General features: G+C 41.2%; 1 protein-coding gene across 3 annotated transcripts in view; it reads right to left on the reverse strand.

Annotated features, from left to right (window-relative positions):
* Positions 1-12,762, reverse strand: part of fras1 (Fraser extracellular matrix complex subunit 1) — a 564,498-nt gene that overhangs the window by 212,774 nt on the left and 338,962 nt on the right. For all 3 annotated transcript variants that reach the window (XM_072253146.1, XM_072253145.1, XM_072253147.1), the window contains exon 27: positions 5,377-5,461. In XM_072253146.1, the coding sequence (XP_072109247.1) occupies positions 5,377-5,461 (85 nt within the window). The remainder of the gene's footprint in view (positions 1-5,376; positions 5,462-12,762) is intronic.

Consider the following 12,762-nt stretch of genomic DNA (forward strand, 5'->3'; position numbering starts at 1 on the left):
TAATTTTAAAATAACTGTGTTACAATTAAAGACAATACTAAATAAAGATAATCAAATAAGTGTTTCTATTAAAAATCTTCCTTGGAAAATAAAAAATATTTTTAAAATTAATAAAACATTAATATATTCACATTTAAAAGAAACATAAAAATTAAAATTTTTAGTTTTAACTAAAACTAAAAGTATATTAAGGATAAGAAGTTAAATTAAATTTAAAATCAAAACTATAAAATAAAATACTTTAAAAATCAGTATTTTGCCTCATTGCTCCTTTAAGGACCTACAATTACATTATTTTTAATATTCTAAAAATACATAATCATTTCATTAAATTAAATGAACCTGAGGTTAAGGGTAGTTTACAGTATTTTTTCAGTGAGCATAAACATTATACAAAGTTCAAAGTAAATTTATTATCAAAGTACAAAGTATTATGACTGTGAGAATCCAAACTGACTGGGGTTTAAAAATGCAAACACGAGGAATTCTACAGATGCTGGAAATTCAAGCTACACACATCAAAGTTGCTGGTGAACGCAGCAGGCTAGGCAGCATCTCTAGGAGGAGGTACAGTCAACGTTTTAGGCCGAGACCCTTCGTCAGGACTGGGGTTTGTAAGTGGGGAAATTGAGGATCCAATTGCACGAGAAGGTATTGAGGCCAAGATCTTGGAGCTTATTAATTAGTTTTGAGGGGATGATATACTGAGTGCCGAACTGTAGTTGATAAAGAGCATCCTGATATATGCATCTTTGCAGTCCAGAAGTTTCAGGGTTAACTGAAGTCCCATTGAGGTGCCATCTGCTGTCAAGCTTTTGCTCTGGTAGGTAAACTGGAGTGGATCCAAGTCACTTCTCAGGCAGGAGTTGATATGTTTCATCACTAAACTCTCAAAATATTTCATCACCGTGGGTGTAAGTGGGATTGAACAATAGTCATTGAGGCAGGTCACCGTGTCCTTCTTAGTCACTGGTATAAGTGAAGTATCCCTGACCAGGTGGGTACCACACACTGCCCAAGTGAGACTTTACAGATCTCAGTGAACATTTCAGCCAGTTGATCAGCACAGGACTTTAATACTTTGCCAGCTACCCCGTCTGGGCCAGATGCTTTTTGTGGATTCACCCTTCTGTAAGTTGCTAACACATTGGCCTCAGATAGAAACCACAGGATCATCAGGGGCTAAGGCCATTCGTAATGGCTCCTCCATGTTTTGACAGTCAAAGTGAGCACAGAAAGCATTGAGCTCATCTGGAAGTCTCTCTCTCTCTGGCTATCCATCCCATAGGATGATGATGTTCCTTTCAGTCAGTTAGTGGGGTGGTACCCCACTCCTCAGAAAGGAACAGCGTGTGCGTGAGTGGATTTTAGATCAGTAGGGGGTTGCACAGGTCCAGACCCACCCTCTCGACATCCCCTCCTGGATCCAGCAGCATGGTGGGGTCCAAGACGGCTGGGGGAAGTTCTGTTGCAGTGAATGGCCAGACCAAGCTTCGATGCAAGGGATGCCTTTTCCGCGCTTCACAGCATGTGTTTGCTAGATGGCCATTGACCCTACGAGAGGGTTCATCGGCCCTTTGACAGGTCTTGTTTTTCATCCTGCAGGGTGTTTAGGGTGTCTAATTGGGCAGGGTTTTCTTCAAACAAGCCTGGTTGAAGTCTCAACTATGATTTGAAATGCATCGGGATGGACTGTTTCTTGTTTGGAAATGGCATCGTGCAATATCCCAAGCATCTGATTAAATTCAGCCGCTGGTGGTAGGTAAACTGTAGTCAGGATCATGGAGGAGAATTCCCGAGGTAGATAGAGTGTATGGTATTTGATCATTAGATGTTCAAGACTGGCGAACACGAGTTCGACGAAACTGTCACATCAGAGCACCAGTGACAGTCATATTAAAACACACACCTCCATCTGTTGCCTTTAACATCCCAACAAAAGCAAATGCATGAGTACATAAGAGAAGCAGGAGCAGACCACTCAGTTCTTCGTTTCTGCCTCACCATTCAACATCACCATGATTGATTAGCCCATCGTCTCCTATCTTCCTCTGCACTAGGTCCCCACAGCCCTTCTTTCCCTAATCTTGCAGAACACATACAGTAAGACAAAAATAATAAAGAAATCATTCATCTAATTTCACACAGACATTGCAACTGCACCTTTCACTGCAGGAGAAGTTTTGAATGGATAAAAAGAAGCCAATTTAACATGCACTTATTGACATCAATGCACTGTTAAATAATTAAAACTTCAATAAATCCTGCCCTCTATTTCAAAGACGTTTGTGCTCTATGATTGAGTTGCACTATTATTCACTTTTCCGTATCAGAGGATTGTTTGGATGGACTTTGTTATATCAACCTCTGGACAGGCTTAAACATTTATCAGAAGACTACAATGGTGGGAGAAGAGAAGACCAAGAAGGTTAGCATCTTTTCTTTTAAATGGACAAAATGTAACATTTACTAATACAAAGACAGTGTGATGATGTTTTAGGAAAGACTGTTCAAAAGCATGTTAGCTTCTTTCTTGAATGTTTAATCAGAAACAATTATTAAATTTTCAATTAGTGGGTGGACAGTATTCAGATTTTCCATTTCCCTTCATTTGGATCAGACATTGCATCTCAAGGACTCACATATGATCTCATGGTCTTACCATAAAATATAAGAGCAGAATTATGTCATTTGGCCCATTGAGTCTGCTCCATCATGTCTGATCATTTCCCTCTCAGCCCCAGTCTTCTGCCCCCTCCCTGTATCCCATCATGCCCTGACCAATCAAGAACCTATCAACCTCTGCCTTAAATATACATAAAGACTTGGCCTCCACTGCCACCTTTGGCAAAGAATTCTACAGATTCACCACTCTCTGGCTAACGAAATGCCTCCTTATTTCTGTTCAGAAGTGTTAGAAAAGATAAAGATGTTTCACCTCCAACTGTGCAATACCTTGATTTAATCAAAAAATTGACTGGTACAGATAGGGTTTGATGAAACAATAGGTGTAGATCTGCATCTCAAGTTATCAGCTATGTAAATGAATTGAAGTTTTAAATAAATGTGTTCTTCTCACAAGCCAGCAAGCAGAATTTTGACACAAAGACACCACAATGACTAAAGCTGGAGGTAACAGACAGTAAATTAGGGTTCAGAAGTAGATGAGCTGAGGAAAAAAAACATTAGGAGCACCATAGAATCAATTTCAACCAATTTCACTTGGAGCAGAGATTACAGTTGCAACACGGTGTAGGATATCTGGGATGAATTAGTCAGGGCTTCATCCTATGATCACTATCCAGTAGTTCCTGTTGTACGTAGATAACTAAATGTTAAGGTTGTTTGTGATATAACTCATGTTCAAATAGCCTGTCACTACTGATGTCTCTGTTCACACGAGAAATGACACTTGGATTGTTAGCAATTTGATAAGGTATTTCAACAAATTTAAGAAGAATATGAGAAAACAAATGAATTAGAAGAGAAAGAGAAATGAACAACAAGGTGAGGACACAACAAAACTGGCAAAAGAATACTCTTAATCTTACACCTGTTAATGATTATTGCCCACTGCTAGTAGCTCCTCTTGTACACAGTCACTTTGTGACAATTACAATGCTTTGCAAACTGTCCTTCCACCTACAAATCCATATAAAACTCTGCCATCTACATCACAACTCATTGTTACTGTTATAGGAAGGGTGAGTATCCATAAGGATCGTCCATAAGTACTTTGTGGTTCAAGACTAAAAATTGATGGTGAACAAGCTCTTCAGTAAGCATCAGGTGGTCCTGGGGAACGCTATGATTAATTAAGTTAATAGGTTTTTAAGTACCTCTTCTTAATTTTTATTCAGATTCGATGTCTCTGTACCATTTTTATTATCCAAGTTTTGCTAATTCATCTCAAGGTCTTTGATTAAAAGCATCTTTTCTTTCAGACTATCCATTACCTGAGTTATGATGTGATAAAACTGCTTGAAAAGCATGCACAGCACTTTTCTATTTACTTCTAATGAAGTTGGAATTACAGAATGAATGCTATTATGAATTATTAATTATAATTTAATTTACATTTCATAAAATTACCTTAACAAGACATATTGGCATATGTGTAATATGTAAATCTATGCGACAAAAGCAAACGAGCCAAATAGCTAAGTAGTCGCAGAGAAGTTAATTACTTAACTTTTTAATTATTCACCAATGATTACATGAAAGAACTGACCTATTACAGATGATTCCTTAGATACTAAAGAAGGGGATAGAACTACAATGATCACTCTCTATTTGAGTTCTAGTGTCTCAGCAGAATTGTCCTCCAAACCATTCCCACACTTACAAATCATTAAAGGCACAATGCAACTAGGTGGTGGCCTTGCCAAAGACATATTGATTTAGTCCTCTTCTAAACTGAAAGGAATTCTCAGACCAGGAATTAGCCTGGTGAATCTCTTTGTACTGCCTCCAGTGTTCTCTTAGGTAAGAGGATCAAAACTGTACACAGTATCACAGATGAGCTCTCAGTAAAACTCTACAATTTGTAACAAAACCTCCTTATTGTTTAAACTCCTGCCCTGGTACAATGAAAGCCAACGTGCCATTTGCTTTCTTAGCCAAGAAAGCACATAGATTTTTCTTCCTCGCTCTTACACAAGTGTTTTGTTTTTCTTTCCTCCACGGTACAAAAGTTCATTCTGTCCTTCAATCTTAGTTGGTATCTGCACTGTGAATGTGCCTTGCCAAAGATGAAAAGCAAAGTCTCAAAGCCACAGCACCAGGATTTTGATGCCTCATCTTACAGCTTACCCTACAGCAAAGCAAATATAAATTGCATTATGAGAATGATTTATAGTCAAAAAGCAACGTAGAAGAGAAGCTCCCACAGGATACACTTCCATTTTAGTGACTTCATATATACCAACGTGCAAGTTTCTCAAGCTTACACAAGAGGCACTCACAATTTGTGGTGCTTCACTTGGTACTCTTTCATTTGTCTACAACAAGTTTCCAGGTTCATCATTTGTTCTTAGGTAAATCATTTTCTTTTAAGATCCTAAATCAGCTCTGACATTCAGAAAGAGGGAATCAACTTCTAGGGAAGTACGACTGGAGATTATAATGAATGAGGCTGATCCAGCATTACCTCAAAGGAATATGAAAGACAATCTGCTCAGTTTAAAACCCTGGGCATTGACACTTTTTATTCTTGAATACTTATTCTTGCAGAAAAAGCATTGTAAGTATGAAAAGGAACGATTTAGTTTCTGAGGAAATTACCATGGTTACCGAAAATTTGAAATAAAAGGAGATAAAATGCTGGAAATACACAGCAGGTTAAGCAGCATCTAAATATTTAACTTCATTTGGTACCTTGAATGAAAGAGCTTGAATTTTAATGATCTCTGGAAGGGAGAACAGTTGGTGGTCACTGGCTCTCAGGGTAAGTTTCCCTTTCCTGGCAAAAATCAAAGACAAAAAGACAAAATAAAGTATTAAAGTCAAAGAAATTAAGTAATTTTAAAACTTAAAAATAATACTTAGCTGAATTTGTAAACTCATCCAGGAAAGTAGAGATATCATTGAGCTCTTCAGCCTTCAAGGTGTGTAGAAGGTTCCTGCTATTTGACAGCCACGTAACAAACATGATATACATTAACTTCTAATAGTAATTGAATGGGTCCCTTTCAAGGAACTGCAAATTGTTCATTCTATTTGCTACGAAACACCAATGGGCCAGAACCTACTGCCTGTAGCAGAGCAAGGTATGAACTCTCAGTGGGAGTTGGCTTCACAAATCCATCTCAATCCAAAAGAACAAAGAACTAGCAAGTGTTGACATGTTGCCATATGAAATAAGACGTCCAGCAGAAAACTAATACAGTATCTGATGAAGTCAGGCTCACAGGGTCAGCTGACTGTCAAACCATTCTACAACACATGAAGCTTCTAAATGCCCTGACTTTCTAAATGGTCAAGTCTGTTAAAAACAATGAAAATGCAATTTAAAAAACATTGAAAACATTTAAACAATTAAAATATTTACATAACTTCAACTAAAAATGGCAAAATAAACAATTTTTATGTCCCTTAGGGCTGTGCCTTTCCATTCAAACGAGTGGAGACACTGCTCCCAGTAATATCTGTCAGTGTGCAGACTGAGGAGTTGAAGCAGTGTTGCTCGTCTTCAACATCACAGCAGTCAGGAAACTGTTGGGAAGAGCAACCAGCAAGCTTGAAGCTAATGCACCCTTACAGGAATCGCACATTTGGCAGTAATCATATTGCAGCATATTGATGGGTTTGCACCAAAAGATCTGGAGCAATAGTTAAACCATTTTAGGTTAAAACTAGCATCTGTATTGTCAGTCCAGTTGGATTTGTTCATGAGGAGAAGAATCTCAAGGTTGTGTATAGTATACATACAGGTGTCCCCCGCTTTTCGAACATTCGCTTTACAAAACCTCACTGTTACGAAAGACCTACATTAGTTACTTGTTTTCGCTAACAGAAGGTGTTTTCACTGTTACGGAAAAAGGCAGCGTGTGGGGAAAAGCAGCGCGTGAAAAAAATCAGCGGACGATAAAAGGCAGCGCGTGCCCTGAGCAGCGCTCTCCCCTGGATTCGGAATGACATTCTAGCCAGCATTGCTTAAACACGTGCCTGTGAGCAGCCATTTGCAAGATGAGTTCTAAGGTATCGGAAAAGCCTAAGAGAGCTCATAGGGTCTTACACTTAGCGTAAAACTAAACATAATTAAGCATTTCGATCGTGGTGAATGAAGTAAGGACAAAGTGAGTTTGGCTTGTGGAAGTTGATGAAGATGATGTTGAAGAGGTTTTGGCATCCCATGACCAAGAACTGATAGATGAAGAGCTGATGCAACTGGAAGAGGAAAGGATAACAATCAAAACCGAATGCAGTAGCGAATAGACCAAAACTGAAATCGTCCAGGAACTGAATGTGAAGCAATTGCGTGAGATTTTCGCTGCAATGCTAAAGTACAACTTTAATTTTGAAAGGGTACGTAGGTTTAGGGGATATTTGCAGGATGGTTTGAGTGCTTACAAACAACTGTATGATAGAAAAATGCACGAGGCTAGCAGTCTAGCAAGCCTTCCACATCAGCCACAGCAGACGATGAACCTCGATCTTCGACATCGAGGCAGGCAGACATAGGAGAGGATGACCTGCTTGCCCTGATCGATGATGAGATGGCACCCCAGTGTCCCACCACCCCAACCCCCAGGACCCAGAAAGATACCGATTCATGGAGAATGCAGCGGTAGCTGGAACGCAGTCAGCACATCTTTAAGAAAAAAAGCTGAAATAAACAAGCTAATTAATTAGGTGCCGCCCGGCATGTAAACGTCGGCCCTGATCAGAGGTGATTGCCGATTGCGTCGCCTCTGATCTGGGCCGACATTTATGTGTCAGGCGGCACTCAATTAATTAGCTTGTTTATTTCGGCTTTTTCCTTAAAGATGTTTTGGGTGCGTTCCGGCTACTGCTGGACCCCTGCATGCTTCGCAGATCAGTATCGGTCTGCGGCCCGGAGGGTGGGGACTCAGCCTAACACACCATCATCAATGTGCTCGGCGCTGTCCCAATTCCGGTAAGTGATACTACACTGTACATACATTATTTCTACTTTATATAGGCTGCGTATTTTTACGTGTTATTTGATATGATTTGGCAGCTTCATAGCTTAAAGGTTACTGGAGAGCGCTTGCGCTGTGTTTCTGCCGGCAGCGCTTGAGTGAGATTTTCGTCATGGAGAACAGTGCACAATGATTGTGGAAAAGTATTTCTAAGTTATATAGGCTGTGTATTTATCATATCATTCCTGCTTTTACTATATGTTACTGTTATTTTAGGTTTTATGTGTTATTTGGCATGATTTGGTAGGTTATTTTTGGGTCTGCGAACGCTCACAAATTTTTCCCATATAAATTAATGGTAATTGCTTCTTCGCATAACAACATTCCGGCTTACGAACCATTTCATAGGAACGCTCTACCTTCGGATGGCAGGGGAAACCTGTACTTTGATAATCAATGTACTTTGAACTTTGATCCATCACTGGACTTGTACATCCTTCAATCCACCTGACTCTCTTCAGTTAAAATCTTGTTAATTCTTGTCAGTGGACTCACCTGCTGTATTGTTTCAAATATTGTTGGGACTTAATATATTAAGTATAAATCAATACATTTATGAACTGATTTATTATTGTTACATGTAGAACAAAAAACTTATCTTGCATACCATCTGTACAGATCAACTCATTACAATGCATTGAGCAAGTACAAGACAAAACGGAATGATGTGTTACAGTACAGTGAAAATGTAGTCCAGGCAGATAGTAATATGCAAGGTCACAAGCAGACACATTGTGAGGTCAATAACCTAAGTTATCATCCTGGAGAAATATTCAGAAGTCTTATAACAGTGTGTAGAAGCTGAACATGAGCCCGGTGGTATTTGCTTTAAGTTTTTGTATTTTCTGCTCGATGGGAGGGGAGAGAAAAAAAAAATGACCAGGGTGATTGGTGTCTTTGATAGTGCTGGCTGTTTTACTGAGGCAGCAAGAAGTGAGGACAAGAGACTGGTTTACATGATGTACACAACTCTCTGCAGTTTCTTGTGGCCATGGGCAGAGCAGTTGCCATGCTGTTGTTTAGTGTGACATGGCCCGGGAGGGTCAGATGCGAGTCTGTCCGTTTGGGACCCGAGGTTGGGTCAATCTTCATTTGGCGCCTCATCCACAGCCGTTGAACATGGGTGGCCCTGAGTTGGCATTGCCTAATGGAGTCCTTGAAACACGCAAGCCTCCACATGTTGTCAACATGTTGACATATACCAAGCCATGACACATCTGCATAACATACATTCTGCAGTGCACTGACAAAAATGGGTGCCAATCAAAGAGTTAAGGCAAAATTTCTTTACACCCCTGAGGAGGCAGAGATGCCGGTGAGCTTTCTCAGTTGTGGGAATCAATGAGGTTGGGCCAGGACAGCCTTTTGGTGATCTTCACTTCTAGAAATTTGGAATTCTCAACCCTCTTGATGTCAGCAATGTTGATGAAAAGAAGATCACGTACATTGCCCCCTTCCTGAAGTCAATGAACAGCTCTTTTGTTGAGATTGCAAAAAAGGTTATTGTGCTGTCACCTTGTCACTAAGCTCTTTATATCCTTCCTGTTCTCCGATTCATCGTTGTTTGATATATAGCCCACTATGGCTGTACCAGCTGCAAACTTATAGATAGAGTTAGAGCAGTATCTAGCCACAAAGTCATGACTGTACAAGGAGTAGAGCAGGGAATGTGGAGCAGCCTTGTGATGCACAAGCGTTGAGCATAATCGCGGCAGAAGTGTTGCTGCCTATCTCTACTGATGGTGCTCTGCTGGTCAGGAAGTCAAGGATCCAGTTACAAAGGGGGCTGTTGCATCCCAAGTCTAGGAGTTTGGAGATTGGTTTCCTAAGAGTTAAGAGTACTGAGGTGGCACTGTAGTCAATAAGTAATCATGGAACACATAACATGCTGTATATATTATTATAGTGTGCTAAAGGCTTGATTCGGAATATGGTTTAATATTTTGTCAATGTGAAAGTAATATTCTCAATGACATCCTAAATGGACGTTTAAAAAAAACTGAAGCAAATTGAAAAATACAGCATGTTCCCAATGGAAAACAAATTAACTTAAAGAAACAATTACAGTTTTGATATTTAGAGTTTAGCTCAAGTAAAAGCAACAGATATATTAAATGCAAGAATTTGCTGAATTCACATATTTGATTGTCATATTTCTTCTTGGAATCTCTATTTTATTGCAATGCAATTTTAATAAACTGGAAATTTTATCAAGGAATTGTGGCCATTCCCACCAATAATAAGTACATCATTTTGGATACTGTTGGTGGGGACGACCTACCAGGGACAAGTTGCAGTGGTTGTGTCTCTGGCACCGAGACTGAACCCTCAGCTCAGAAAGGAAGGAGGGAAAAGAGGAGAGCAGTAGTGATAGGGGATTCAATAGTTAGGGGGACAGATAAGAGGTTCTGTGGAAGAGATCGAGAATCCTAGATGGTCCGTCGCCTCCCTGGTGCCAAGATCCGCGATATCTCGGATCAAGTTCTCAGTATTCTCAAAAGGGAGGGTGAGCAGCCAGATGTCGTGGCCCATGTAGGGACCAATAATGTGGATAGGAAGAAGGAAGAGGTCCTGCAAAGAGAGTTTAGGGAGTTAGGTGCAAAGTTGAAGGACAGGACCTCCAGGGTTGCAATCTCAGGATTGCTACCCATGCCACATGCTAGTGAGACTAGAAATAGGAAGATAATGCAGCTAAATACGTGGCTAAGGAGTTGGTGCAGGAGGGAGGTCTTCACGTTTCTGGACAATTGAGCCTTGTTCCAGGGAAGGTGGGACCTGTTCCGACGGGACAGGATGCATCTGAACTGGAGGGGGGACTAACATCCTTGCGGGAAGGTTTGCTAGTGCTGCTCCAGGGGGTTTAAACCAGATTTGCAGGGGGAGGGGAACCAAAGTGTTGGAGTAGATAGTGAGGTGGAGGAGGATAAAGATCATGCAAGAACTGCAAGTATCGTGCATGGAGTAATGCCAGATCTAACATATAAAGAGGCTTTGAGGAAAGAGAAGCAGAATAAAGGGTGTAAAGGTAGTAAGGTAGAAGGGCTAAAGTGCACGTACTTCAATGCAAGAAGCATCAGGAACAAAGGTGATGAACTGAGAGCTTGGATACATACATGGCATTATGATGTAGTGGCCATTACAGAGACTTGGTTGGCACCAGGGCAGGAATGGATTCTCAATATTCCTGGATTTCAGTACTTTAAAAGGGATAGAGAGGGGGGAAAAGGGGAGGAGGGGTGGCATTACTGGTCAGGGATACTATTACAGCTACAGAAAGGGTGGGTAATGTAGTAGGATCCTCTTTTGAATCAGTATGGGTGGAAGTCAGGAACAGGAAGGGAGCAGTTACTCTACTGGGGGTATTCTATAGGCCCTCTGGTAGCAGCAGAGATACCGAGGAGCAGATTGGGAGGCAGATTTTGGAAAGGTGCAAAAATAACAGGGTTGTTATCACGGGTGACTTTAACTTCCCTAAAATTGATTGGCGCATGATTCGTTCCAATGGTTTAGACAGGGCAGAATTTGTTAAGTGTGTCCAAGACAGATTCCTGTCACAGTATGTTGACAGGCCGACAAGGGGGAATGCCATACTAGATCTAGTATTAGGTAATGAACCGGGTCAGGTCACAGATCTCTCAGTAGGTGAGTATCTGGGGGACAGTGACCACCACTCCCTGGCCTTTAGCATTATCATGGAAAAGGATAGAATCAGAGAGGACAGGAAAACTTTTAATTGGGAAAGGGAAAATTATGAGGCTATAAGGCTAGAAATTGCGGGTGTGAATTGTGAAGATGTTTTTGCAGGGAAATGTACTATGGACATGTGGTCAATGTTTAGGGATCTCTTGTAGGATGCTAGGGATAAATTTGTCCCAGTGAGGAAGATAAAGAATGGTAGGGTGAAGGAACCATGGGTGACAAGTGAGGTGGAAAATCTAGTCAGGTGGAAGAAGGCAGCATGGTTTAGGAAGCAAGGATCAGATGGGTCTATTGAGGAATATAGGGTAGCAAGAAAAGAGCTTAAGAAAGGGCCATGAGAAGGCCTTGTCGAGTAGGGTAAAGGAAAACGCCACGGCATTCCTCAATTATGTGAAGAACAAAAGGATGACAGGAGAGAAGGTAGGACTGATTAAGGATAAAGGTGGGAAGATGTGCCTGGAGGCTGTGGAAGCAAGCGAGGTCCTCAATGAATACTTCTCTTCGGTATTCACCAGCGAGAGGGGACTTGATGAAGGTGAGGACAATATGAGTGAGGTTGATGTTCTGGAGCATGTTGATATTAAGGGAGAGGAGGTGTTGGAGTTGCTAAAATACATTAGGACGGATAAGTCCCCAGGGCCTGACGGAATATTCCCCAGGCTGCTCCACAAGGCGAGGGAAGAGATTGCTGAAACTCTGGCTAGGAATATTATGCCCTTGTTGCCCATGGGAATGGTACCAGACGATTGGAGGGAGGCGAATGTTGTCCCCTTGTTCAAAAAAGGTAGTAGGGATAGTCCGGGTAATTATAGACCAGTGAGCCTTACGTCTGTGGTGGGAAAGCTGTTGGAAAAGATTCTTAGAGATAGGATCTCTGGGCATTTAGAGAATCATGTTCTGATCAGAGACAGTCAGCACGGCTTTGTGAAGGGCAGGTCTTTTCTAACAAGCCTGATAGAGTTCTTTGAGGAGGTGACCAGACATATAGATGAGGGTAGTGCAGTGGACGTGATCTACATGGATTTTAGTAAGGCATTTGACAAAGTTCCACACGGTAGACTTATTCAGAAAGTCAGAAGGCATGGGATCCAGGGAAATTTGGCCAGGTGGATTCAGGATTGGCTTGCCTGCAGAAGGCAGAGGGTGGTGGTGGAGGGAGTACATTCAGATTGGAGGGTTGTGACTAGTGGTTCCCACAAGGATCGGTTCTGGGACCTCTACTTTTCGTGATTTTTATGAACGACCTGGATGTGGGGGTAGAAGGGTGGGTTGGCAAGTTTGCAGACAACACAAAGGTTGGTGGTGTTGTGGATAGTGTAGAGGATTGCTGAAGATTGCAGAGAGACATTGATAGGATGCAGAAGTAGGCTGAGAAGTGGCAGATGGAGTTCAACCCGGA

The sequence above is a fragment of the Mobula birostris genome, chromosome 3 (genome assembly GCF_030028105.1).
Source record: "Mobula birostris isolate sMobBir1 chromosome 3, sMobBir1.hap1, whole genome shotgun sequence".
NCBI classification, from domain to species: Eukaryota; Metazoa; Chordata; class Chondrichthyes; order Myliobatiformes; family Myliobatidae; genus Mobula; species Mobula birostris.